The sequence below is a fragment of the Chlorocebus sabaeus genome, chromosome 9, assembly GCF_047675955.1.
Source record: "Chlorocebus sabaeus isolate Y175 chromosome 9, mChlSab1.0.hap1, whole genome shotgun sequence".
NCBI lineage: Eukaryota > Metazoa > Chordata > Mammalia > Primates > Cercopithecidae > Chlorocebus > Chlorocebus sabaeus.
The window spans coordinates 69,914,682-69,941,242 of NC_132912.1; the positions used below are offsets into that span (position 1 = coordinate 69,914,682).

Genomic DNA, 26,561 nt, shown 5'->3' on the forward strand with positions numbered 1-26,561 from the left:
GAAAATCCAATTACATGAAATCTGGACTATTATGAAACTTTTTTTTTTTTTTGAGGAGTCTCACTATTGCCCAGGCTGGAGTGTAATGGCACGATCTTCGCTCACTGCAACCTCCGCCTCCTGGGTTCAAGCGATTCTCCTGTCTCACCCTCCCAAGTAGCTGGGACTACAGGTGCCCACCACCACGCCCGGCTAATTTTTGTATTTTAGTAGAGATGGAGTTTCACCACATTGGCCAGGCTGGTCTTCAACTCCTGACCTCAGGTGATCTGCTTGCCTCGGCCTCCTAAAGTGCTAGGATTACAGGCATGAGACACCGTGCCTGGCCAAAACTTTATTTTTATAATGTGATGAGTTATTTAAAAACAATTTTTACTGAGCAGACCAGAAACACCCCATCTGGGAGCCAGCCCCAGCCCCAGGGTAGCACAGACATACCCACATCCCAAGACGACGGCCTCCGTGCTAGCTGTGAAACAGCCACTCCAAGACCCTGAGGGTCCCCACCCACCACGACCTGACTCCTGTCCGGGACCTCTGGCCCCCCTGCCAGGACCCAGAAACTAGAGGGTTAATGCCTGGCACCACAGGGCTCCTGGGTGTTCACTCTGATTGGCCACATCCTTGATTGGTCCCAGGGCCGCAGCAGTTGTTGAATGCTTTGAACATGGCCCCTGCACGCATCCCCCCCACCACTCCAGAATCTGGTATGAGTGGGTTGGGGCTGGGGATGTGTCCATTTCATGGATCACTTCCACTTCCAGAAGGTGGAAAAGTGACCAGGAGCCAAGGAGGGGCCCCTAGGACCCCTAGCAACCCCAAAGCCACATCAGCCACTCCCTGGGCCGTGCACACCTGGAAGGGTGGCTGGGGTGGGGCGAGGGCTCACCTGGCGGTAGGTGCAGATGATGATCTCCCGCAGGTGGTAGTGCATGGGCGTCATGGTCTCGCTGACGGTGTCCAGCGCCACGTCCACCTCCTTCTTCACACGGTGCCCATCGGGCAGCAGCTGTACCACCTTCATTACTACCTGGGGCCAGAGAACTGGGGTGAGCAGACAGAAAGCTGGTGGGGGCAGGTGAGAACCCACAGCCCCAGCACCAGGCTTGCATGCTCACCAAAAGGCCACACCAGGCCTAAGGCCCAGGTGCTGACCACAGAGCCCTGCTCCTCAGTTCTCAGACTGAGGGAGGACAGGGGGATCCTGGACATCTCAGGGGCCAGGCTACCCAGGTGCTTTTCTTTTTCCTCCACAATTGGGATGTATTGGTTGTGTTGAGGATCAGTACACAGACATTGCAATTTGTACCGAAAATCTAAAAAAGGTATGGATTATGATTCCTTTTTAGTTATTCCATTGACATTTTTTGTTGTTGTTTCATGGAGACAGAGTCTCACTCTGTCGTCCAGGCAGGAGTGCAGTGGCGTGATCAGGGCTTACTGAAACCTCAACTTCCTGGACTCAGGTGATCCTCCCACCCCAGTCCCCCGAGTAGCTGGGACTACAGGCCCATGCCACCACACGTGGCTGATGTTTTGTACTTTTAGTAGAAATGGGGTTTTGCCATGTTGCCCAGGGTAATCTCAAATTCCTGGGCTAAAGCAATCCACGCCCCCAGCCTCCCAAAGTGCTGGGAAGTTACTCCATTAATTTTCCAGCCTAAAATTTGGAGGTAAATTGTTCCTTAAGAGAGTATTAAGTACCAGTATCTTCAAGTTCTAATAAGCTGTGGCATAAAAGCCCCACCAATCCACAACTTAGTATCTTGCATACTACACAGATTTTCAGTGTCAGAGCATCAACAGAGTTACTAGGAAAACAGGACTGCCACAGCCAAAGACATTACAGCGTGCACCCACTTCTCACAGGAGAGCCACAATCAAGAAGTGGTTTTCGTTAGGAAATAATTCTACAAAAAAACCATGGGAACAGAAGTGATTTAAGATGTTCAAGACATATTAAATGCACGACTGTGACTCCAAATTGCCATTTTGTATGCTCTGTATTACACGATACAAAAACCACCCCAATGCACCCATGGAATGTTAAGTTGACCTAAGGTGCTTATTTTTGTTTTGTTTTGTTTTGTTTGGGATGGAGTCTCGCCCTGTCACCCAGTCTGGAGTGCAATGGCAAGATCTTGGCTCACTGCAACCTCTGCCTCCTGGGTTCAACCAATTCTCCTGCCTCAGCCTCCCGAGTAGCTGCGATTACAGGTGCCTGCCACTGCACCCAGCTAATTTTTGTATTTTTAGTAGAGACAGGGTTTCGCAATGTTGGCCAGGCTGGTCTTGAACTCCTGGCCTCAGGTGATCCACCCACCTAAGCCTCCCAAAGTGCTAGAATTACAGGCGTGAGCCACCATGCCTGGTCGAGGTGCTTATTTTTTAAGCAGTAGAAATCCTGCTTCAAACGAGGCCTCATGCAGAACTTTGATCTATAAAACAGATAGCTGTCACATACTAGGGCTGGAGGGGCGAGAAGGGGGTGTGAGAAGCCTCCCCACCCTCCTCCTAACCTGCAGGAGCCCCAGGTACTGCGCAGATGCTCAGGGTTGGACACCACTCATCTGATATAATCCCCCACCCAGGCCAGGTGCAGTGGCTCATGCCTGTAATCCCAGCACTCTGGGAGGCCGAGGTGGGGAGATCGCTTAAGGCCAGAAGTTCAAGGCTAACCTGACCAACATAGTGAGACCCCCATCTCTGAGTAATAAGAAAAAGAAAAAGAAAAAAGAAAAAAATGATATAATCTGCCCTTTATTGCAAGGGAAAACTGAAGTCTGTTTAGGTCACTCTATGGCTCTTCCGCCCCAGGCCCTCTCAGCCACCCTGTGCTGAGTTCCCCTCCAAATCTATCTACACTGCACCTCTCTACAGCTGGCACCTGATCCAGACCTCCATCCCCCTTTGCCTCCACATCAGTACCCCTCTGACCAGTGTCTCCGCCTCCTCCCCGCCCTCCCTCTCCCTGGTGGCCAGAGAGGTCTTACAAAAGTATAGATGTGAACCCATGTTTGTATAATTCCCAGGCTTTGATCTCTTCATGGCTCCCTTGCACTCAGCACAGAAACTGGGGCCTACAAGGCCCCCTGCACCACCCAGTCCCAGCCTATTTCTCTAGCCTCACCCATAACCCCTCCCACCACCCCTCCCACCACCCACCCCCACCACTCTGCAAGGTCCCCACAGAGCCCTGTCCCATGGTAGATAGCCACCTGCTCATCTGCTTCTGTTTTCATGCCTGCTCCCCACTAAGTGAGGGGCTTTCTGCCAGCACCTGGAGTGGCACCTGGCACCTGCCCGATGCCCCAGCAACAGCTGCCCAGTGAATGAATGAACACCTAACTCACCCTCTTCTCTCTCTGGCTGCCACTTAAGAACAGGGAAAGGCCTTTCCCCAACTCATGTGTTTCTCAGAGAGTCCTGGCCTGGGGCTGGGCACCCCAGCAGGCATGGAGTTGCAGCCAAGTGGGAGGAGAAAAAAGAATAGTCTGGAAGGAACTAGTGGCAGATCTGGCTCAGGCTGTGCCCAGGGGAGCAGAAGGGAGCTGCCCAGTCCACACCCCCAATCCCAGACTCTAGGCAGGTCCCTAGGAAGGTGCAGGGAACTGTGTCCCCTGGGGGCCACCTCAGACAGGACTGCAGCTTTTTACAGGGAACCCAACTCCTGGCCTCTGCTGCAGCTGTTCCTCCTCTGAATTCCACATCTCGACAGCTGTCACGACCACAAAGCCAGAAACTCGAGGTCATCCTAGGTGCCGTCCTCACCCCACATCCAGGAGCCCACAAGACCTACCAATGAGGACTGGGCTGCTCCTGCTCACCCTGCAGCCCCTCCTCACTCAGCTCCTGCCTCTCCCTCCACTCCCCAAACCACACAACTGCCTGCTGGGACCCCCAGACTGAGTCTGATCACAACCTCCTCTGACTCCCTGCTGGCCTCACAGTCAAGGTCAAACACATAGTGCAACCCTCCAGGGCCTTCACAATCCGGGCCCCCACCCCTCAGTCCTGCCTGCTTCCCTTCTGACAAATCACAGCCTTACATCGTTCCTGTCCTTTCCAGAATCCCTCCTTTGCACACGTGATCCTTCTACACACTCCTCTCCTCACCAAGCATACTCACTCATCTTCCCCAAAGGCACTCAAATGCTGCCTCCTCTATGAAGCCCTCTCAGGCTCCCTCAGCTGCACTCTTGGCCCTTAAAACCAGTGTCTGCCCTGGGCCTCTTCACGCTCTATTGAATATTCCCTTCTCCCCAACAAACTGTGGGCTCAGCAAACGCTGAACTAATTGCAAAGGAAGCTGGTCTAGATTATCTGGGGGTAGGTGAAGATGGGGTATACAGGGGTGTCTTCAGGTCACATGATGTAACTTTGGAACAGTCTCTGAGGTTCACAGCCTGGCTTATACCCCAGCCCCACCTCTCTGATGTGGCCCAAGGGTAATAAACTTGTCTCCCCAAGCCTCATTTTCTCATCTACAAACTGGGAGCAGTAAAAGCACCTACCTCCTGGGTGCTGGGAAAGGGGACAGGGGGAGTACATACAGCTCCCAGCACAGGGCCTGGTGTGAGGAAGCAGAGGCCTGATCATCACACTCGAAGGACCGACGCAAAGACTAAATTCAGCTGGAAAATAAACCCTCATATGTATGGTCAAGTGGCTTTCAACAAGGGTGCCAAGACCTTTCAATGGGGAAAGACAGACTCTTGAACTAATGGTGCTGGAAAAACCAGATATCCACATGCAAAAGAATAAACTTAGATAACCCTTACCTCACACCATATACAAAAACTAACTCAAAATGGATTAAAAAAAAAAATCCTAAAACTTAGGATTTTAACCTAAGAGTTAAAACTATAAAAGTCTTAGGATAAAACACAGGGGAGAAGTTTCATGACATTGGAGTTGGCAATTATTTCTTGGATACAGCACCAAGGGCACAGGCAACAAAAGAAAAAACAAACTGGATTTCATCAAAATTAAAAACTTTTGTGCATCAGATGACACTATGAATGAGTAAAAAGTCAGCCCACATAATAAAGAACATATTTACACATCACCTCTCTTATAAGAAATTAGTTTCCAGAATATACAAAGAACCAAAACTCAACAACAATCCAATTCAAAAATGGGCAAAGATTTGAACAGACATTTCTCCAAAGAAGATATACGAGTGGCCAATAAACACATAAAAAGATATTGAACATCACTAATCATTACAGAAATGCAAATCAAAGCCACAAGATACCACTTCATACCCAGCAGGATGGCTATTATCAAAAAAAAAAAAAAAAAACTGGCTGGGCATGGTGGCTCACGCCTGTAAACCCAGAACTTTGGGAGGCCGAGGCAGGTGGATCATCTGAGGTCAGGAGTTCGAGACCAGCCTGGCCAACATGGTGAAACCCCATCTCAAGAAAGAAACAAAGGAAGGAAGGAAGGAAGGAAGGAAGGAAGGAAGGAAGGAAGGAAGGAAGGAAGGAAGGAAGGAAGGAAGGAAGGAAGGAAGGAAGGAAGGAGGGAAGGAAGGAAGGAAAGAAAAAACAGAAATCGAGTGTTGGCGAGGATGTGGAAATACTGGCACCTTTGTGTGTTGCTGGTGGGAATGTAAAATGGTGCATATCTTGCGGCAAACAGCATGGTGGTTCCTCAAAAAAGTGAAGAGAATTACCATAGGACCCAGTAATTCCATTCCTGGGTATATGCCCAAAAGAACAGAAAGCAGGGACTCAGCTACATGTACAATGCACTTCATAGCAGCATCATTCATGACAGCCAAAAGGTGGAAGCAAATAGTGTCCCTTGATGGAGGAATGGAGAAACAAAATGTGGTCTATACCTACAATGGGATATTATTCAGCCTCTAAAAGGAAAGAAACTCTGACACATGCTACAATGTGGGTAAACCTTGAGAACATCATGCTCAGTGAAATGAACTAGTCATAAAACACAAATACTGTACAATTCCACTCATAGAAGATTCCTAGTGTAGTTACATCCATTGAGACAGAAAGTAGAACAGGGGCTGCTGGGAGGGAGGTTGGGGAATTAGTACTGAATAGGAGGGTAGAGTTCTGTTTTGCAAGATGAAGGAGTTAGATGGGTTGTGGCAATGGCTGCACAACAACGTGAATGTACTTAACGCCACTGAACTGTACTTTTAAAAATGGTTGAAATGGTACATTTTATGTTATGCATATTTTACCACACAAAGAAAAGGAAAAAGGAAAGAATCAGAGAACCAGCCAGAAGAAGGAAGGGAGAAGTCACAGCATATGCAAAGGCCCAGAGGCTGCAAGAGCTTGGGAAGTGTGAGGTGCTGCACGGCAGTCAGGGCCTCAGGACTGTGGCGAGGGCAGGGGAGGGGCAAGTAGCGAAGGTAGCCAGTGAGACAGGAGCCAACTGTGCTGCAAACTGCAGGTCAGCAATGGGTCAACTCTGAGAAACATTGCCATGACTCTTGGAATGCCTCAGAAGACGGTCTGTGGCATGTGGCAGGTGCACAATATATGGATGACTAAATCTGGAATGTTTGTGGCTGGCCATCCAGTGCCCTAATCTGAAATAGGGGAACAGGCAGAGCAAAGTAGGCTGGTGACCCACGCGAGGTCATCAACCACAGCTGGGTTGAAGGTGCTGAGAGGTTGTTATCAACATTACCCAGACAAGACGGTGGCCAGTGACCTCCCCAAGGCACACAGCAGCCCAGCAGCAAGGCCGGGCAGGGAGGGATCCAGCCCACATCTCCATGGCCAGCCATCTGCTAGGGCCCCAGAGCCAAGCTGTCCCATGCCTTGCTGGGCTAATCTATAAAATGGTAACAAGGAAGCACTGATATGATGAGGTGGCAGAGGTGACAGCATTGGGACGTGCTTTGAGGACCCCTAGACCTGTGAGCAGGAGTCCTCCTCCTCCTCCTCCCATCCCAAGGTGCCCCAGGAACCCCGCAGGGCATGCTCACCTGAAATTCACCCTTAGTGAACTTGGCATCAGGCACACTCACGAGCTCCTCCTCACCCACCTCGGGGAAGCCCTGAGGGAGGAAAGCTGCTGAGACAGAAGCCCCCTCCCAACGCCAGGAGCCCCTTGCTGGGGAGGACTGGGGGGCTGCCCAAGACTGATGGAAGGGGCTCTGGGACCACACCAGGGTGTCTGTGCCCCTCACACCCTCCTGCAGGACCTGTGTGCCTGGGACCTGAGTGTCCACTCCCCTCTGGGCAAATCTCTAATCTCCCTGGAGAGGCCACACGTACCTGGATGTGCCAGAAGGCCAGGACAGCCACCACCATCGCAGTCGTGGTACGGCCCTGGCCACTGAGGCAGCTGAATACGAAGCCAGTGCCTGGGTCCTTGGAGAGGGAGGCCCGCAGGGTCTCCAGCAGCTGGTCAAAGTCCTGGGTGGGGAGAGCAAGGCCTGGGTCAGTGGGTGCCTCCTGGATGCACAGACCCCAACAGGGCCCACCGTCCACATGGCAGCCCCATACACATGGCAGTCCCAGCCACTATCCTCGGGCCAGAAACTGTCAGGCCCCCAAGCTTGCACACACAAACAAAACTCACCGGAGTGCATGAGACTACATGCGTGTCAACAGCTGCACCTGTGCAGCTATAACCACCCTCACACCAAGCACCCGGACAGGACGTGTCAGCCAACACAGTATGCACCTGGGGCTCAAGGTGCCCACCCTCCACCACGCAGGACATGCACCTGTATGCCACCCCTGTGTACTGCGCCCCTGGGCTGCACATGGACCACTGGCCCTGCCACCCACCTGAGCTGGACCCAACCCTGGTCCCACGATGAGGGTGGGGGCCTGACCTCAGAGAAGCCTGGCAGCACACAGCCACCGGGGGGCAGCAGACCGCAGGCAGTGAGAGCCGCGGAGAGATGCGCCAGGAGGGGCTCAGGCAGGAACCGGACCGCATTGCCAGAAACACACAGCACACAGCGACCCACCTACAACACACGCATCACAACACACGCCAGACACACAATGCCACACAGGGATCCACGTCCCGTAAACACACTATAGAGACACCCACGGTCACAGACCTACAGATGCCACACACAAGCATTCCTAACGATCCCTCCACAAACCCTACCACACACACCACACCACTCCCCTAAAGATGGTTTTCCACACACAGCCCCCAACACAGACAAGGGAAACATCACAAACTCCATAAAAACACATGCACACACACAGCCACACTCCACACGCCACCCACACACTCCATACACAGTCCCCAACTGAGACACACACACCACGGACACCATGGACATGCTCACCCTCAACACACATACACACACCCTTTATAACAAATACACACACACATCTGTAACAGAATACACACACATCCTGATAACACACACACCTATAACACATACACCCATAACACAATACACACACACACACCCTACAACACATAACACATGTACACACACCTTATAACACATACACACACGTAACAGAATACACACCCCGCTAACACACACACACCTATAACACAGACACACGTAACACAATACACACACACACCCTACAACACATAATAAACACATGTACACACACCTTATAACACATATGCACACATGTAACAGAATACACACCCCGCTAACACACACCTATCACACACACGTGTAACACAATACACACACACACACCCTACAACACATAATAAACACAGGTACACACACACACAAAGCTTGGAAGGGATGTGAATAAACCACTTGGGCCAAATCGGAAAAACCCCAGGAGACCATCCCTGGGCCCCATAGAGAAGCTGGGACCGTTTCATTCTCCCAGAGCCCAGGCCAGAGGGGAGGCAGGGAGGCCTCCCGTCCTTCCCCAGAGGCCTCAGCCTGAGCATCACCCTCACCTCCTCTCGGGGAGCACAGAAGTCCGGCATGGGGATGCGGTGGTAGGTGAGGCCGGGGCAGGTCCTGCGGTGCTGGCTGAAGACCTCCTGCGTGGTGAGCCAGGTCTGGAACCTGTGGGTCGGGGGACCCTCCTTGCCCGGGGAAGGCTCGCTTAGATGGGCCTTCAGCTGGGCCTCCAGGGTCTGGAGAAGGGCAGGAGGGAGGACACAGGCCACTGGCGCAGGCTCTAGGCTGGCCCTGGCTTCCAGTCCCATCCCTGACCTTCCAAGCCTCAGGGGTCACAACCACCCCCAAAGCCAGGCAGGTTACCAGAGCACTTTAGTGGGAATCCTGAGTTGGCCACTCCCTGACACTGCTCCTCCCGGGGCCTCAGATTCTCCATCTGTATGCAGGAGCGTGGGGCCTTCTGAAGACCCTCCCAGGCCACTCCCCAGAAGCCTCGGAGGAAGGGGTGCCTAGAGGGCAGGGGGCCTCACCTCCAGCTGGTCAGGAGTCACAGGGGGCCCAGGCCGCCGCAGGCTGTGGGTGTGCCCGTCACACTCCAACACGGCCTCCTCCCTTAGGCTCACCCAGACAACCTTCCGCAGCCTCCTCTTGGCGTCCGTCAGGTAGGCCAGGATGCTCCCCAGGGCCTGGGCACGGGAGGGCCGGCAGTGAGCCCTCAGCCCTCCCTCCTCAACCCCACTGGGGGACCCAGGCCCCAAGGAGAGGTCACCTTGGCGCTGGGCTGGGCTGTGCCGTAGATGGGCATGCGGGGCACCCGCCGGAAGTTGGCCACATCCATCTCTCTGACAGTGCTGAGTGCGTCCGGGGAGACCAGATCGTCCTCCCGCTGTGGGGAGAGCACCGAGCCTGGGACCCACAGCAGCCGACTGCAGCCGCAGCAAGGGTCAGGACCTGGCCCAAGGCAGGCAGCGGGTGGGGTGGAACCGGAGCTTCACAGTTTACAAAGCACTTGGAGCTTCCCCCCAGCCCTGGCAAGAAGAGCAATGGTGCTCACTCTCCAGACCAGGAAGCTGAGGCTCAAAGACAAGAAGCTGGAGGCAAAGATCCTAGAACCCTGCCCAGAGCTCTTGGGTTTGAGACTGAGGAGAAGGTACCAGAACAGCGGCCAAAGTTGCAAATACTTGCTGGGGCCTGAGCATGACCCCATTCTGCTCACAAGAGGATCCCAACACCCACAGCCTCTCTTGTTCACCCGCGAGTGCAATGCTTACCCCAACCCCACAGGAATCCAGTGTTCAGGGGCCAGGGCCAGTACACAGCCATGCCCACTTCCCCGACTTCCAGTCACACTCACCAGGGAGCCCTCAGCAATGAGGTCCCTCGGAGCCACAGGGCCTACTGAGCTCAGCGTCACGGGCAGGCGGTACAGCTCAGGGTGGGCACACAGCCAGCGGCTGAAACTGAGGGCAAAGGCCAGCGGGTACTGCAGCCCGAGGCAGAGAGACGAGGAATTCAGGGGCACAGGGCCATCCTGAAATCTCCCTGCCCACACCATGGCAGGGGAAGCCCCAGGAGATAGCCAACATGGCCCAGAGCAGGGACAAGGGAGTGGCTGAGAGAAGACCTGGACATCTGGTGTCCTGGCTAAGGACAGAAACGAGGGCCCAGGGGAGAGAGGTGGGGCCTCCCTGTGCCCAGCTGCTCAGGGACTACTCCTGAATCTGGGTCTCTCCTGGTTTCCCTTCCCTCCCCAGTTCCTTGTGGCGGGTCTCCCTCCACAGCAAGTCAGCCACTGCACTGGGGAGGCTGGAAGAGGCCCAGGAGGAGGGGACATGGGTCTGCTCCTCCCGGGCCCCACCTGCTCATGAAGGTAGTAGTTAAACAGGATCAGGTAGAAGTACCGCTCCAGGCTCCGCAGCGCCCTCTGCCAGATGCTGTGTCGGCTGCCGCTTCCCTGAGAGGGAGGACAGGGTGTTAAGGAAGGGCCTGTCCCCATCTTGTCCCTGTCCCCATCCCTGCAAGGGCAGGAGTTAAGCCTTGGAACTCTCCAGAAGACAGTCTTCCCCTCCCTTCATGACACAGTTCTGCCAGGCTGGAAGTTCTTCTAAGTGTCTCACCCTATCCCAGTTGCTGTGGTTATCTGCGGTCCGGGGAGATATGTGGGTGACCACACCAGGAACTGTGGTTCTGGGTGCAGGGTTGGTCTCCCCAAGCAGGCTCCCAGCCCCGAAACAGGCAGGGGCTCCCTCACTTAGCTCCAGTGACACCCAACAGGTCAGGGTTGTGCCCCCTCTGTGTTGAGGAAGACAAGTGTGTGAACACCCTTCCCCGAGCCAGAGGCCCTCCCTTAAGAACTGGAACCTGGAGGGGCTCACGCCTGTAGTCCCAGCACTTTGGGAGGCTGAGGCAGCCAGATTGCTTCAGCCCAGGAGTTCAAAACAAGCTGGGCAACATGGCAAAACCCCATCTCTATAAAAAATACAAAAATCAGCCAGGCATGGTGGCACATGCCTGTAGTCCCAGGCACTCATGAGGCTGAGGTGGGAGAATCGCTTGAACCTGGGAGGTTGAGTCACCAGTGAGCTATGATCTCACCGTTGCACGCCAGCCCAGATGACAAAGCGAGACCCTGTCTCAAAAAAACAAATGAAAAAAAAAAAAAAAAGAAAAGAAGAACTGGAGTCTCTCCACAAGAAATACAAATACAAAGACCCTCACAGCAGCGCTCCAGGGGAGCCATCCTCATTACTCCTAATTTACAGAGGGAAACGGAGAGTCAGACAAATGAGGTGACTTCCTGAAAGCCACACAGCTGACAGCAAACAGAGCTAGATTCCCCGTCTCCTGACTCCGGCCCAGCTTCCTCTGCATGGTGGGTTGTCTGAGAGAGCCCCAAGGGCCCTCGGATCTCCAGGTTCTCCTGCTGGGTCAATACCCTTTGGAGGGCAAGTGAGATTCAGAGAGGCCCTAAGAAGGGCCACGCCCTTTGGTGAAATTTAATCCCATCTTTGGGAATCTCCACCAGGGGTCAGCAAACTTTTTCCACAAAGGGCCAGACGGTAAATACTCTAGACTTTCAGGCTTCAGGGTCCCTGCTGCAGCTACTGAACTCTGTCATCCTAGCATAAGAGCAGTCGTGGGCCAGTACAGAAGAGAACAGCAAGACTGTGTTCCAGTAACACATTTACAAAGGCAGGCGGCAGACTAGATTTGGTCTAAGAGCCGTAGTTTGCTGATGCCTAATCTAGACTAAGGGGAGAAAGAATCCTAAACACACAACAGCCTTCATTTTCATGAAGCTGCTCAACAAAGAAGTATTTACACTGATGGGGAACTGGAGCAACTCAATTGTCCAAGAAGAGGGGGACTGTTTAGTAAATCACAGCAGGGGTGACATTCCAGGGACTCTGGCAGGCTCTAAGTACTGTAGGGGATTTTTTTTTGGTTTGGGTTTGTTTTGTTTTGTTTTGTTTTTTGAGACAGGGTCTTGCTCTGTTGCTCAGCCTAGAGTGCAGTGGCGCAATCATAGCCCACTGCACCTCGAACTCCTGGGCTCACGGGATCCTCCTGCCTCAGCCTCCCTGATAGCTGGTACTGCTGGGCAAACACCAGCTCCCTGGTAGTTGGTACTATGGGTGCCACCACACCCAGCTAATTTCTGTACTTTTTGTGGAGACAGGATTTCACCATGTTGGCCAGTCTGGTCTCGAACTCCTGACTTCAAGTGATCCATCTGCCTCAGCCTCCCAAAGTGCTGGGATTACAGGTGTGAGCCACTGTCCCTGGCCTTTAAAAAATATTTTTAAAAAGAAAAAGACCCAGTGTTTTGGGAGGCCAAGGCGGGAGGATTGCTTGAGGCCAGGAGTTGAAGACCAGCCTGGGCAACATAGCAAGACCCCATCTCTAAAAAAGTAAGGTGTGGTGACATGCACCTATAGTCCCAGGTACTCAGAAGGTTGAGGTAGAGGAATCCCTTGACCCTAGGAGTTTGAGGTTGCAGTGAGCTATGACTGCACCACTGTGCTCCAGCCTGGACGACAGAGCGAGACCCTACTGAAGGAGAAAGCAGAAGGAGGAGGAGAAGAAGGGAGGGAGGAGAGAGGAAGGAGGGAGAGGAGAAGAGGAGGAGGAGAAGAAAAAAGAGAAGCAAGGATAAGGAGGAGGAGGAGGAGAAGGCAGGGAAGAGGGAGGGAGGAGGAAGAGGAGAAGGAGGAGGAGGAGGAAAAGGAGAAGGAGAAAGAGGGAGAAGGAGAAAGAGGAAGAAGGAGAAGGAAGGAGGAAGGAAGAGAAGGAGGAGGAAGGAGGAAGAGGAGGAGGAAGGAGGAGGGAGAAGGAAGGAGGAGGAGGAGGGGGAGGAGGAGGGGGGAGAAGGAAGGGAGAGGAGGAGGAAGAGACGAAGAAACAAGAAAGAAGCAGCAGCCACCTCTGTGGCTTTTAGATTCTTTCCATGCGCTGTATGATACAAACACTATCAAGCCCACCTCCTTTCGCTAAGGCATGGGGACAGGGTCTGCTGAGACATCCTAGAGCCCATAAGTCTTTCAGAAGCAGCCAGCTGGACCAAACCCCAGTCTTCCCAAAGAAACACCAGGAGTTTTACTAGTGGGAGGCCATGAGTGGCCTGGGGAGTATCTGAGTCCAGGGGCCCCTGCAGCCCTGGCCAGCAGCCCCTTCCTCCGTCCTGTTTATTCTGCAGCTGAAGGGACCTGGTCAGGGAAAATAAACTTCCCCTCTTCCTTGTCCTTCCTGCAGGCCCAGCCGCCCTATCTCCCCTTCCTCTGAAAACTGCTCTTCTCATGGGAGATACAGCAGCCAGAAAAAGTCAGTCTGAAAGAAGCCAGTCAACATGCCTAATGAAATCAGGCTGCGGGGCTCACAGGGAAGCAGGGTGCTCGCACATCCTTCCATGCCTCACCTGGGCTGGGCTCTCCGGTCGGATACCTTCTAACTTCTTCTGGTTTTCCAAGACCACTTCTTTCAGGTCATGCAACTCGGCACAGGCAGTGATGGCTCTGTCCACCTGGTGCCAGGGACCAGGGCAAGGAAGAGGGAGGTGGGGGTGGGGTGGGGAGCAGGGTCAAGGCAGAATGGCAGGAGAAAAGAGAAAAGAGGGGGAAAGAAAAAGATTGGCAGAGAGGTGGGGGAGGGTATCGGGGAGGAAGAGAGCCCCGACCAGTGAGAGGAGTGACCGTCCCCTCCACCAGCTCTGCCCCAGCCCCTTGCCGTCCCTAGCTCACCTCCTCCACCATCCTCCTTCCCTGGGACACCATTCGGAGAAAGCTCTGGATCAGCTGGAACTGCTCCATGGGCAGGGGCTTGGCCTGTGTGGGGGCAGCCCTGTCGAGGCAGGGGTCAGTACATTAGCAGGGCTCTTCCAAAGGTCTCACACAGCCACCTGCCTGCTGTCTCCGCTCATATGACCGCTGGGGGACACCAGACTACAGGTTCCTTCTGAATCACGTTGTGGGAAGCAGGGGACATTTCCCCAACTAGGGAAACTGAGGCCCAGAAAGGTCAGGTGACTTTCTCTAGGTCTCCCAGCAAGTCTTATGGCAAACCAGGAAATGAACCCCATACGCCAAATTTCTAGCTCTGGCTCTGGGCTCCTAGACATGTCCCCACATTGTGGGGCAGCCTGTCCCCTCCTCGGCCCCACAGCCCTTCAGGACACTGGGTCCTGGGCCACTCACTCTGGCTGGGAGGTGATCCCACTGCGGTGAAGCAGGATGAGGGTGCCCAGCACCATGCCCAGGTTGGTCCTACCCACGCCCATCTGGCAGCTGAAGACGAGGGCTGGGGGAGGCCCGTGGGCATTGCAGAGCTGCAGCAGGCTGGGGGTCTCCTGAGAAAGACCATGAGGATCAGGCCCCAGTGAGGCCAGGAAGTCCTGGGCTGAGGCCTGAGCAGGGGAAAGCATGCCATCAGCCCACCCTGCCCCACTGTCTGCAACAAAGTGGGCTCCAGTAGGTGTCCCGGCCTCTTCTGCCAAAGCCACAGCCTCATCAGCTCCGCCTGCTCCCTCCCCAGGCCTTGGAGGAGCTCAAAGAACTGGAAGTGAGAGCAACTCCGAGGGCATCAGGCCAGTATTAACACCTCCTGTGAGATGCCAGTGAAATAAGATAACGTCCTGAAGGGGGCTAGACAGAAACTCTGCCAGGACTCAGGAAATGTCAGTTGAAGAGTCTATAGGGCAAGAGTTGTTAGCTCCACTAAAGAAATGAGGAACTGAGATCTAGAGAGGTGAGGCGATTAGTCTGGGACCACAAAGCAAGTTGGCAGCCCAGTCACGGCCAGCAGCTAGGCCAGTGGTCAGTGATGGGCTCTGTCGTAAGAGACTGCACAAGCACACACCTACACACAGGTACACACACACAGACACACACAGACAGGAACACACAGATACAAAGACATTTAGACATGTACACACACTCCCCAGAGACACACACAAAGGCGCTGACACACACAGACATATACACGGAGACAGACACCACCATACGTCCACCCTGATGTGCTCACACACACACTACAGAACAAGGGCACCTCCGTGGGGACGACTCTCAAGACTCCTCCCCCGTGCCCGCCCCACTTACCCGGAGAACACTGACAAAGGCGTCCAACTGGGCCTCCAGGGGACTCCCTTGCTCGGGCAGAGGCAGGCGGTGGTACCTGCCAGGTGAGGGAGAGCAGCCCATTGGGCAGACACCCACTCTGGGAATCCCTCTCACTCCCTATTCCCAGGCACTGTTTGGAAACAGTGTGGGAGACACCGTGGGAGACATGGGTGGGGGGCACTCGGCCCAACCTGCAGATGGTGAAACTGAGGCTGCAGCTGGAGAGCAGGACCTGCAGCACCCATGGCCAGCACATGGGGCCAGGGCTGAGGGCGGCCCCGTGGTACCTGTAGGTGGGCTGCAGGAAGAGGGGTCGCTTGTACACCTCCTCTGTCACATGCACGTCGTCCTCACCACAGATGGCCACAGCGTGGGGCTCCCCCCGCAGGTCCTCGATGTTGTGGTACACATGGTATGTGTTCTCACTCAGCTGGGCAAAGTCGTGGATCTAGAGGGAGGTGTGGGGGTGAGAGGGCCATGTCTGAACTTCAGGTCCCTCCCTGAGTGTCCTGGCTGAGAGCTCTGGAGTGACCAGGTCATGCAGAGGCCACAGGCAGGCTTCTGCTCCCGCCCCCCGCCCCGAGGGAACTGCATGGCCAGAGGTGCTCTCTATGCCCTTCCTGGGAGCTCTGAAGGAATCGGGGTGCCCACACAGTGGCCAGGCAGGAGGGCTCTGCCCAGTGGGTGCAGGAATTCACAAAGCCACCAGTGCCAGGATGGGGGAGGTGTGGTCAGCTGAGAGCTGGAGCTGAGGGGAGCAGAGCACACAGGAGGCCTGGAGGGGATGGGAGAGGGAGAGAGCTGGGTGCCGGCACAGCCTTGGTTCCTCCCATGAAATTTCTGGGGGCACCGGGACCCCACACTCTATTTACACACCTTCTCAGTGTGTCAGCTGTCTCAGAGGCCTCCACAATTACAGAAAAGGAGGAGGACAGAGGATCTTGAAACAGGCCCACAGACCCACCGAGGGAATTGACTCAGAGCCTCGTGGCTCTCAAAGAGTTGAACTGCAGCCTTGGTCCTTCTGGTCTAGTGCTCTTTTCACTCGCCCAGAACCCCCCCCCCCCGGCTTTTTTTTTAGATAGTTTCACTCTACAGCCCAGGTTGGAGTGTAGTAGTGTGATCTCAGAGCTCACTGCAACCTCCACCTACCGGGTTCAAGCAATTCTCCTGCCTCAGCCTCCCGAGTAGCTGGGATTACAGGCATGTGCCACCACGCCCAGCTAATTGTTTGTATTTTTAGTAGAGATGGGGTTTCACCATGTTGGTCAGGCTGGTCTTGAACTCCTGACCTCAGGTGATCTGCCCTTCTCGGCTTCCCAAAGTGCTGGAATTACAGGCATGAGCCAATGCACCCGGCCCACCAGAACCCTTTCTAAATAAAGACGTTGAGCATCAAGGAGAAAAGCAGGGTGGGAAAGGGGCAGAGGCAAAGAGAGCTAGAATAGGAAGTCCTTCCTCTGGCTGCCTGTAAGCCAGCCTTGCAGCCAGCCACTCACCCAAGCAGGGCACAACAGTGGGGGAACATGGGCCAGTAAGAGCAGGTGGCCTGGCCCCAGAAAGAGCATCTGCAAAGCTGGGCTGTGGGCTGGGGTCTCCCACACACCGCACTGGTCCTCACCTCTTTCCGGATGGCCAGCTCCAGGCTCTCTACCCGGACCCCAGGTCCAAGGCCCTGGAGGTTCTCATGAAGGTTCTGCTTGTCTCGAGGTGTGTAGGACACGAAGTCCTCATCTGCACGCAGGAACAGCACAGGTTCCTCCCGCACACAGAAGATGACACACTCCTGCCAGGAGCCCGACGGGGAAGGAAGCCATCACCACAATCCCGCACAGACACCCACACCACTGCCCCACCACAGGGCCTCTGCCCAAGCTGTTCCTTCATCCTCAAGGGCCCTGCACCCCACGCCACCCCTGCAACCTGAATTCTACCCAAGAAGCAAAGCTCAGTCCAAATGCCACCTCATCGTGACCCTCCCGGTCAGCAGTGACTCCTCCCTTCTGTCAGGGCCAAGAGTCCTTCATCTGAATCTCCTGGCATTAATTCCTGCTTTGTATTATCAATGAATGCATCTTTTCCCCCTTGATGGACCACAAGTTCCTCGTAAGCAAAATCATGTCCTGGTCATTTACATGTACCCATAATTCCTAGCATGATGTCCTGGATAAATCAGGTGCTTGATGAATATCAGCTGAAGAAGAGAATGCCCCATGACCATGCAATCATTCATTCACTGAGCACCATACAGGCAGAGGGAAATGTGTGGGCAGACGGTCCCCATGAGGAACTTATCATCAAGATAGGAAGATGGGACCTGTGCACAGCCCACACTCCCAACCCATTCTGTCTCACTCAAAGCCTTTCCACCTTCACCCCAGGGTCAATTCAGATGCAGCTGCACCCAAGAAACCTACAATCGCAGCAGAGCCTCAGCCTGTGTCCTAGGGACACGCAAAACCCTGCCTTGACATCCAGCAGGTAAGAACAGTCCTTGAAAGCAGGCACTTGGGAGTTCAGCTGCCCGGGTTTGAGTCTTGGGGTACCACTCATGAGCTGTGTGACCTGGAGCAAGTCACTGAGGCTCTCTGAGCCTGTTTCCTCCTCTGCAAAATGGGAGACAAACTGCCACTCCATCACAGGACTAACATCAGGATTTAAGTGTTAGCGGTGATCACCATTCAGCAAGCTGTCAAATTATGAGCTGACTCCTCCTGTCACCCGGTCATGCTCCCTACTTCCCCCGAGACTCCCAAGTAGGGTCTATGAAGGCTTCTGACCTTGTGCCCCGCCACCCACTCAGGATGTGCAATCAACATCTACTAGAATTTCCGAACCAGACCAACCGCAGTGACTGTCCTGGCAGGCAGGGCCTGGTCTAGGCCACCACCCTACCTCCCCAGCATGCAGCAGGCCCCTCCAGCACCTCTAAAGCTGCCCCTCTAAGGTGCCCCTCACCCTGGCTTTGGGGGCCTGGCTTCTGCCTGGAAAGTGCCATGCTTACCCTATGTCCGTCCTTCTGGAGTTTCTGGAGGACCCGCCTGAACCCTGAGAGGCTGGGCTGTCCCATGCCGAATACAGCGAGTCCACCCTGCACCTGCCGGAAGTTGGGGGCCCCACAGCTTCCCACGGTGCCCAGCATGTCCATCTTCTCAGTGACATCTCGCACCAGAAAGTAGCGACCCTGGCAGGGGAGAGCCACAGGAAGGTCACTCAGATGGCTCAGGGGTATTTTCTGCAGATGGAGCTCTGTTCTGGGCTCCAGGGGACAGGGAGGGGGGAAATAGGGGCAAGAAGAACATGATCCTGCCCTCAAGTTGCCTGCAGTTCATGGAAAACGTAGACACAATATATAACTCTCTGAGATCTGGGGAAGGGTGTCATAAAGTACAGGAAAAGGAAAGATAACTCCTCCAGAGGGGACAGCAGAGAGGGCTTCCTTCATGTGGGAGGTGACATCTAAGCCAGGCCTGGAGGAAAGAGCAGGGAGACGCTCTCCAGGGGCAAAGCTGGCTCTAGGGTAGGAGGTCCCCTGAAAGGGGCTTTTGTAGGAAGGCAGAGCTGGGAAACCAGGAATCAACCAGAGGACCACAGTGTTAGCTCCATCCTAGGGCCCTGCCAGTTCTGAAGATGGGCAGAGAGATGGGGAAAGTGGGGGAGAGCCAGAGGGAGGTGAGGGAGGGAACTCATGAGAGATAGGGGTGGGAGGTGGTGGGTGGGCTGGCATGGTAACGCCTGAGCTCACCTGCACCAGGTAGTGCTCAGGGGTGGCGTCCGAGAGCCGGCCTAGTGTGTAATGAGCCTTGAGCAGTTCGTCATGGATCTGGAACTCCTCCTTGCAGTTGTACCTGTTGGGGGCAGAATGGAAACTAAGTCAAGGAACCTCCATGGTCAACGCCAGCTCCACCCTCACAGAGCCGACGGCAGGGAAACCCCTGTGGCTACGATTTGTGGCAGAGACTGCCTACTGTCCCTCAATATCCACTCTTCCCTTCTTCCTCAACAAGAGAGCCCCAGGGCTGTGACTGGGGACTGAGCCACCCAGCTGAAGACTACATTTCCCAGCCTCCCTTGCAACTCATTGTGGTCACATGATTGAGTTCTGGCCAATGAGATGTGAGGAAAAGTGTGCAAATTCCAAGCCATTCCCAAAAAGAAGAGGTGCCTTCTATTTTGTCTTCTCCCCTTCTTCCTGGCTAAAACCCAGAAGTGATGGCAGAGGTAGAACATCTTAGATCATAAGAGAAAGCCACATGTTGAGGATGTTGGAGCAATGAGGGAGAAGGGGCCTGGATGATCACAGAGCAGCCATCCCAGCCTGGACATCTTCCTGGACTTGCATGTAACAGATGAGCTTCTGTCCTGAGGAAGGCATCCTATCTGGGTTACTTTGACAGCGGCCTAGCCTGTACCTGGAAGAAGACAACGTAACTGGATGGTCCCTCCATCAGATTGTGTTGGAGGGACAATCCCTACACTGCTAACTCCACACACAGCGAGGTGGTTTAGAATGCAGGCTTGGGGCGTGAAGCCCAACTCCACCCACCACTTGGTAACTCTATAGCTTTGGACAAGGAGCTCCGTTTCCAGGAATTCCTACTCCCAAGACTGTCCTGAGAATTAAATGTGCTAATGATTGTAAGCGCTTAGCCCAGTGCCTGGGGGCACAGAAAGCTTTTATTAATATAATTGTAGTTCTACCTCCACACAGGGCTATTTCAAACAAAACCCACAGATAAAAATCAAGATTTCTGCAGATGCTAAACCAGGCAAAAGTCCCAACCACTCAAGCAAGATTTACTGTGCCCTCAAGACACAACAGCTCCCTTGCTGATGATAACAATGAATATGACAGGGCCTCCCAGAGTTCATGATCTGATGTTAGGTCCTCTTGACAAAGGAAGTGCCTTTTGGAAAGGCAGGGGGTGGAATGGGTGGGGCAGAGGAGCACTAGAAGAGGCCTGGGTTCCCACTCCAGCTCTACCTCCTTGTTACCACGTGACCCATAGGGAGCAAGTCTGTCTACCTCCCTGAAACCCAGTTTTCACATCTGAGCTAAAATGCATTAGATCAGGAGTTGCCATTCCTTTTCTGGAAAGGGCCACACAGTAAATACTTGAAGATTTGTGGGCCATACAGCACCTGTTGCAACTACTCAATTCTGCCATTGAGGCCCTAAGCATCCACAAATACCATGTAAGTGAAAGGAAGTGTCAACATTCCAATAAAACTTCATTTGAAAAAAACAGGCCACGTTGGGCCTGCAGGATGTAGTTTGCTGACCCCTCTATTGGATGATCTCTAGTGGTCCCTTCCACTTCAAACATTCTACACCCTCAAAAAGGGCCACATTCATGGCTGGCTCCAGGCCCTAAGCACAGCGCCGTGTACAGGATTTTTACGGCTGGTCAGCAACTGTTCTGAGACACACCACTTGGTTAAATATTCTGAATGTCATCTCTGCTTATGTTAATAAGGAAACTGAGGCCCAGAGAGGGAAAGGGACTTTGCAAGGTCACAGAACAAAGCAAGGGCAGAGCCAGGCCTGGGGCACGAGTCTCCATGCTACCTTCAGGCCCCAAACCACCTTTGTCATCTGTCAGTACAGAGACTACATATCAAGTCTCTTTTATATGACATCCCTTTTCCTCTCCTTATCAGAAGCCCAAGAATTGATTATGATGACAGTTTTCCTGGCAGGCCCCAGAGCTGGCAGGCAGGGTTTATCATTCCCACCCTCAGGTTTCCTTACACAGAAGGTCCCATCTGCTAAGTCTCTGCCAAACTTTGATGTGCGGAACACATTTAATTCCTAGCTAGTCATCTCCTGCTTCCTGCTTCCTGGAAGACCCAGAGGAGGGAAGCACCGTAGGCAGAGGTGTGGAAAGTACGAGGTTTCCCAACGCACCAGGAGATGGATCCAATGTCCCCTTCATCTTCCTGTCCTCCCCAGCACAGCTGTCCAGCACCCACCCCTTCCTCCAAGCCCCACAGGGCAGACAGGGTTTCAGGGCCCACCTCATGACCCTCTTCCTCTGGTCGCACGCAGTATGTCCAGATCTCAGAACACCAGAACACGCTGCCAGAACAAGCCCTGATGGGCATCATTAGGATAGCCGACTAGCAGCTTCCAGCTCCTTCAGCCCAAGGCCCTTCAACAGCCTGGTGTTAGCCTCAGTTTTGAGCTGTGATTATTGTCGGTGAAAAACAAATCTCAATTTCATCCATCAATTACATAAACTTCTTTTGAAAATGTTAAGCCAAAAATTATTTTCAAAGTGGGGGTCCCCCAGCCACGCCTCCTCCTCCGCATTCCCTCACACTGTGGATGTGGTGAGTAGCATGGGCTCAGAGACCCATGACAGAGACCCGGTTCTGCCAGGTGCATGCAGTGTGACTCCCGATGAACTGCTTCATCTTCCTGGGCCTCAGTGTCATCATCTGTGAACCTGAATCCAGCCTGCACATGTTAAGTGCTGTATGCCACTGTACCCCCAGGCAAGTCCCCCTGCCCACCATGTCTCCCAGGGACATGGGCACACTCCCCTTGCCACTCACGTGATCACGACAGGGGCCACCTTGTTGGGGATGATGGACTTGGCCTTGCTGTTATGCAAGCTAGTGGTCTGGAAGGAGTGGACACTGAGGGAGTGCCGACTGTCCATCGTGCCGCTGCCCTGGAGGCCCTCAAAGGGGGTGCCTGCCGAGACAGTCTGCTGGGCTGTGCTGGCCGTTGTACCCATAGTCTGCTGGCAGCCTCAGGACCCCAGACCTGTGGAATAAGAGGGTGTGCAGTGAAGGAGGGGACGGGAAAAGGCACAGCAGGAGACCTGACCCACCTCTCGCCCTCCATCATACAGAGGGAGGCAGTTCACTCTGCAGCTGGAGACAGAGGGAGGCGTGCCACCTACACCCTGGGGCCCAGAAGATCACATGCTCACAGAGTGCCTGCTCCATGCCCGGCCCTTTACCGATGCTTTGGGGGAGTCATGGACGTAGGAGACATAAAGATGCAGTCCCCAACCCCTTTAGTTTGCACTCCTCTGGTGAAAATGAGACAGAAAGAGGTGAATCATCCACAGCAGGCCAGGGCCTAGAGTTCAAAGTGACTGTTTCAGGTGGTATAGACAAAGGCCAGAGCTTCCAGGCTAGGAGAAGCAGGAAATGTCACCAAGAGAGGCAGGGGCAGATAGATGCAAAGAGGGAAGTTAGAATTGGATTTGAAGGCTTTGGATGGTAATGGATGCAGGAGAACATACAGCCACGAATGTCATAAAATAAGGCCAGGGAAGTCCAGATTAGGTGAGCTCTCAGCAGATCAAGTGTTCAAAGAAAATACCAGGCCCCAAACTCAACATCAACATCAATATCTGAATTGGTGGCCGGGAGTGGTAGCTCATGCCTATAATCCCAGCACTTTGGGAGGCTGAGGCAGGCAGATCACTTGAGGCCAGGAGTTTGAGACCAGGCTGGCCAACATGGTGAAACCCCATCTCTAATTTAAAAAAAAAATACAAAATTAGCCAGGCATGGTGGCACACACCTATAATCCCAGCTACTCAGGAGGCTGAGGCACGAGAATCATTTGAACCCTGGAAGTAAAGGTTGCAGTGAACAGAGATCCAGCCACTTCACTCCAGCCTAAGTGACAGAGTGAGACCCTATCTCAAAAAAAATAAAAACAAAAATAAAAAAATCTGAATCAACATCAATATCCTCAACGGGCACAGCTCCCACTCCACTTGAAGAATGCCGGGGACCCTCGGGGATTCGGCAATCCTCCTGCAAGTCTCCTTCCTAAGGAAATACTTGAGGATGCGTGCACAAAGTGGGTACCACGATGCTTTGTTGACTGGGGTGTTGTTTATAATCACACAACACTGGAAACAACCTGCAGCCCGCAGCAGAGGATTTGCTGAATAAATAATGAGACATCTATAGGGTAGAATGTTAAACAGTCATTTAAAAAATCATCTTGGCTGACACGGAAAGACATCTAGGACAAAGCAGGTTGCATAGCAAGTGCGGGCACGGCCCCACCTTAACTCATGAAAAGGCGTCAGGATGAGTCTGAGGGACAGATACCAGGATGCTAGCGTGAGTTATCTGCAAGTGATGAGATTATGGATGATTTTGATTTTCTCCTTTTTGCTTATCTGTATTTTCTAATTTTTCTCCTCCAAACATTGTGTAATATGGTTAAAACCTACTTAAAGAATAAAGGAATGGCTAGGAAAGATGGCTAAGACATCTTTTAAGGGCTGGTCAAGGGATGGGGGAGTAGTGGCTCAGGAGTCTGAGAGCCAGAGCTGCAGAGGAGGGAGGGGGCTGGGAATTCCACGGGGACAGAGGGCGACAGAGAGGCGGGACAGAGGCTCAGGGAACTTTCTGGGAGCTCAGTGGCCACTGGCCCCACATAGCACTGATGGTCCAGGATTGGGGATCAGGGCAAGCTGCCCTGCCAGCCCGCCACCCCTTGACTCTGCAGAAACACGAGGACAATAAGCATCCCTAGAGCACAGCAACCTCCCCAGCTGCCCTCATCAGGCACAAGCTGCTCCCCATCAATAGGGACTGTCTGCTCCCAACCATCCACACTCCCTCCGGGCCTCCCATAAGCAGCAGCATCACCTCAAGAAGTGGAAGGTAGGGTCATGGGGCCAGCATGAAGCTGGGGTCATGTCAGTCTGAAGGCTGAGCTCACTGTCCTTTCTTCCCCAGGTCCTGAACCAGAGCTCTGGTCCCCAGATGGGTGCTCCCCAGGCCTCCTCTGCACCATGCACTCAGATGCCTACCCTAGAGCCACCTCCCATTCAGGGACTCTCAGAGAGAACAACTCCAGACTCATCGGCCCTCCCAGAACCTTCTCAAACAGGCACCCGTCCCTCTCCAGTCTGGAAAGATCCCCCCACCCCCACCCACGCCTGTCACCCTTGAAAACTCCCAGGAGCCTCGTGATGGCTTCATTAACATACACACCTTGTGTTTATAAGAGCCCCATCTCCATGGTCCTCCACACCCTAATTTCTCCCTCCCCTTCTCTCTCTTTTTGGCAAGGGTGGAGGGAATGAGCCTCTATGTTTCCAAACAGAAAAACAGGCAGATCAGAGAGGGGAGGGAGCTCCACAGTGGCCCCCTCACTGGCCAACAGCAGAGCAGAACCTTCTCTCCACCTCACCAGCCCTGGCAGGCCCCAACAGCTCTCATCAAACTTTCCCAGACCCCTCCCAGCAGCCTGGGTCAGAAAGACATGTGGGAACAGCCTGGAGAACAAGGGCTCAGGGCAGCTTTCCCGGGGGAGAGGATGGGCAGGACACAGAAGGGTCTGCAGAAGGCAACAGCTGGCCACAGCTTCAGGCCAAGGCCGGGCATCAGGGCCCGTCCCCACAGGGCTGGGCTCGGCCTGACACCTCCGCCTCTCCTCCCCTGCCTGCCCCCAGCTCCAGTTCCAGCCACCATCACCTCTCATGGGCTCCAGAGGCAATGACAGCCTGCAGCTGGTGCCCTGCAAGGGTGGCCCAGAGACGACACAAATGTTCACAGCTGTGGGCCGCAGGGGTAGAACAGGCAGCTAGGGGTGGGAGGAGGGCAATGTCCTTTGAAAATCGAGCCCACCTCCAAAATATCTGGGGTGGGGGGCAACCCCAGACTTGTCACACTGTAGCTCTCACCCTGAAATCTCTCTCAACTCTGCCAGAAAGAACCTCGCCAGCGTGGGGCCTTCCTCCTGCTGGCCACACACAAGTGGCCTTGGGCCACTTCCTTCCCCTCTCTGGGCCTCAGTGTCCACAGCCACTGTAAAATGATAGTGAAGGGTGGGATGGTCTGAAAGCCCCTTCCAACTTCAGGGGGATCTGGCGCCTCAGATCAGTGGTCCTAGTGGTCACAGCACTGCTGTCACCTGCCAGGGACAGGGGTCAGCAAAGGTGGGGGTGCAGGTGGGGTGCCTAGTGCTCAAACCTCTGCTAGGGAAAGACAGGGGGAAGTGGGTTGGGATGAGATGTCCCTGCATGGTTGGTGAATGGTTTATGCCTTTATTTCCCGTCTTCTAACTCTCCTTTTGTCATGAGTGAGGGCTGCCCCTGCAGGGACAGTGGAGTGTGAGGCAGTGCCCCCGGAGCTCACAGCCATTTTCACATCAGATCGCAGTGGGATCTGGAGATGTCGCTTATGATACCACTCTTCTAAACAACAGTCATTATCAGACCCACCAGGGACCACGTGAGCCCCCGGTCCCCTGCCCACAGACACTGGGCTGATGCACCTGGCCAGCTTCAAGTAACTGTGTACCTGGTACTCTTAAACCACTCCCCACTCCCACTATGGGTCCTCATGATTCAGGTTAACTCAACAAGCTTGGAGAACCCTAGCGATCCTAGACAGAAGCCTCTTTGCCTTATAAAACTAGCTACAAAGAAGCTGCAATTACATTTGCGAAGTGGGATTTGCAACACTTGGGAAACCTCGAAACAAAAATATCACAATGGCCTGGGTGTCCACCATGCGGGGCACAGGCCTTTCCCTCAAAGACACTCCCCAGTTTAACACCCCCACTGAAGCTGAGCCACTGCAGCCTTGTCACTGATGAGTCTCTTCAAAAGAAAAATGTAACCTTAATTTGCCTAATGGGTTATCTTATTAGTGCAATAATACCTAAAGACAAATATTACCATTTGTTTACTGTTTAAACACAATGTGTTTAAATATTTTGATAGTTCTCTCAATGAAACATATTTCCTTTGTAACCCCGCATATTTTATGTATTTAAAAGCATTCTGAGAAGGAGTCCATGGGCTTCTGCTTGGGGTTCCTTGGCACAAAAAAAAAAAGAAAGAGGAAACCAGCCAGGCTTGGTTCATGCCTATAATCCCAGCACTTTGGGAGGCCGAGGCGGGCGGATCACTTGAGTTTGAGACCAGCCTGGCCAACATGGCGAAACCCCGTCTCTACTAAAAATAAAATTAGCCGGGCATGGTGGCGGGCTCCTGGAATCCCAGCTACTTGGGGGGCTGAGGCAGGAGAATCGCTTGAACCCAGGAGGTGGAGATTGCAGTGAGCCAAGATGGCACCCCTGCACTTCAGCCTGGGCAACAGAAAGACTCCATCTCAAAAAA

At 53.7% G+C, this 26,561-nt stretch overlaps 1 protein-coding gene across 4 annotated transcripts in view; it reads right to left on the reverse strand.

Moving 5' to 3' along the window:
* PALD1 (phosphatase domain containing paladin 1) overlaps positions 1 to 26,561 on the reverse strand; it is a 109,360-nt gene that overhangs the window by 20,709 nt on the left and 62,090 nt on the right. For all 4 annotated transcript variants that reach the window (XM_007963163.3, XM_007963162.3, XM_007963160.3 and 1 more), the window contains 17 exons: positions 22,006 to 22,219; positions 19,193 to 19,295; positions 18,452 to 18,631; positions 17,069 to 17,233; positions 15,735 to 15,895; positions 15,427 to 15,502; positions 14,527 to 14,678; positions 14,074 to 14,173; positions 13,752 to 13,856; positions 10,695 to 10,790; positions 10,191 to 10,319; positions 9,606 to 9,722; positions 9,367 to 9,522; positions 8,890 to 9,072; positions 7,263 to 7,403; positions 6,971 to 7,042; positions 890 to 1,030 (listed from right to left, as the gene is read on the reverse strand). In XM_007963163.3, coding sequence (XP_007961354.3) covers positions 890 to 1,030; positions 6,971 to 7,042; positions 7,263 to 7,403; positions 8,890 to 9,072; positions 9,367 to 9,522; positions 9,606 to 9,722; positions 10,191 to 10,319; positions 10,695 to 10,790; positions 13,752 to 13,856; positions 14,074 to 14,173; positions 14,527 to 14,678; positions 15,427 to 15,502; positions 15,735 to 15,895; positions 17,069 to 17,233; positions 18,452 to 18,631; positions 19,193 to 19,295; positions 22,006 to 22,190 — 2,262 coding nt within the window. In that variant the 5' untranslated portion in view covers positions 22,191 to 22,219. The remainder of the gene's footprint in view (positions 1 to 889; positions 1,031 to 6,970; positions 7,043 to 7,262; positions 7,404 to 8,889; positions 9,073 to 9,366; positions 9,523 to 9,605; positions 9,723 to 10,190; positions 10,320 to 10,694; positions 10,791 to 13,751; positions 13,857 to 14,073; positions 14,174 to 14,526; positions 14,679 to 15,426; positions 15,503 to 15,734; positions 15,896 to 17,068; positions 17,234 to 18,451; positions 18,632 to 19,192; positions 19,296 to 22,005; positions 22,220 to 26,561) is intronic.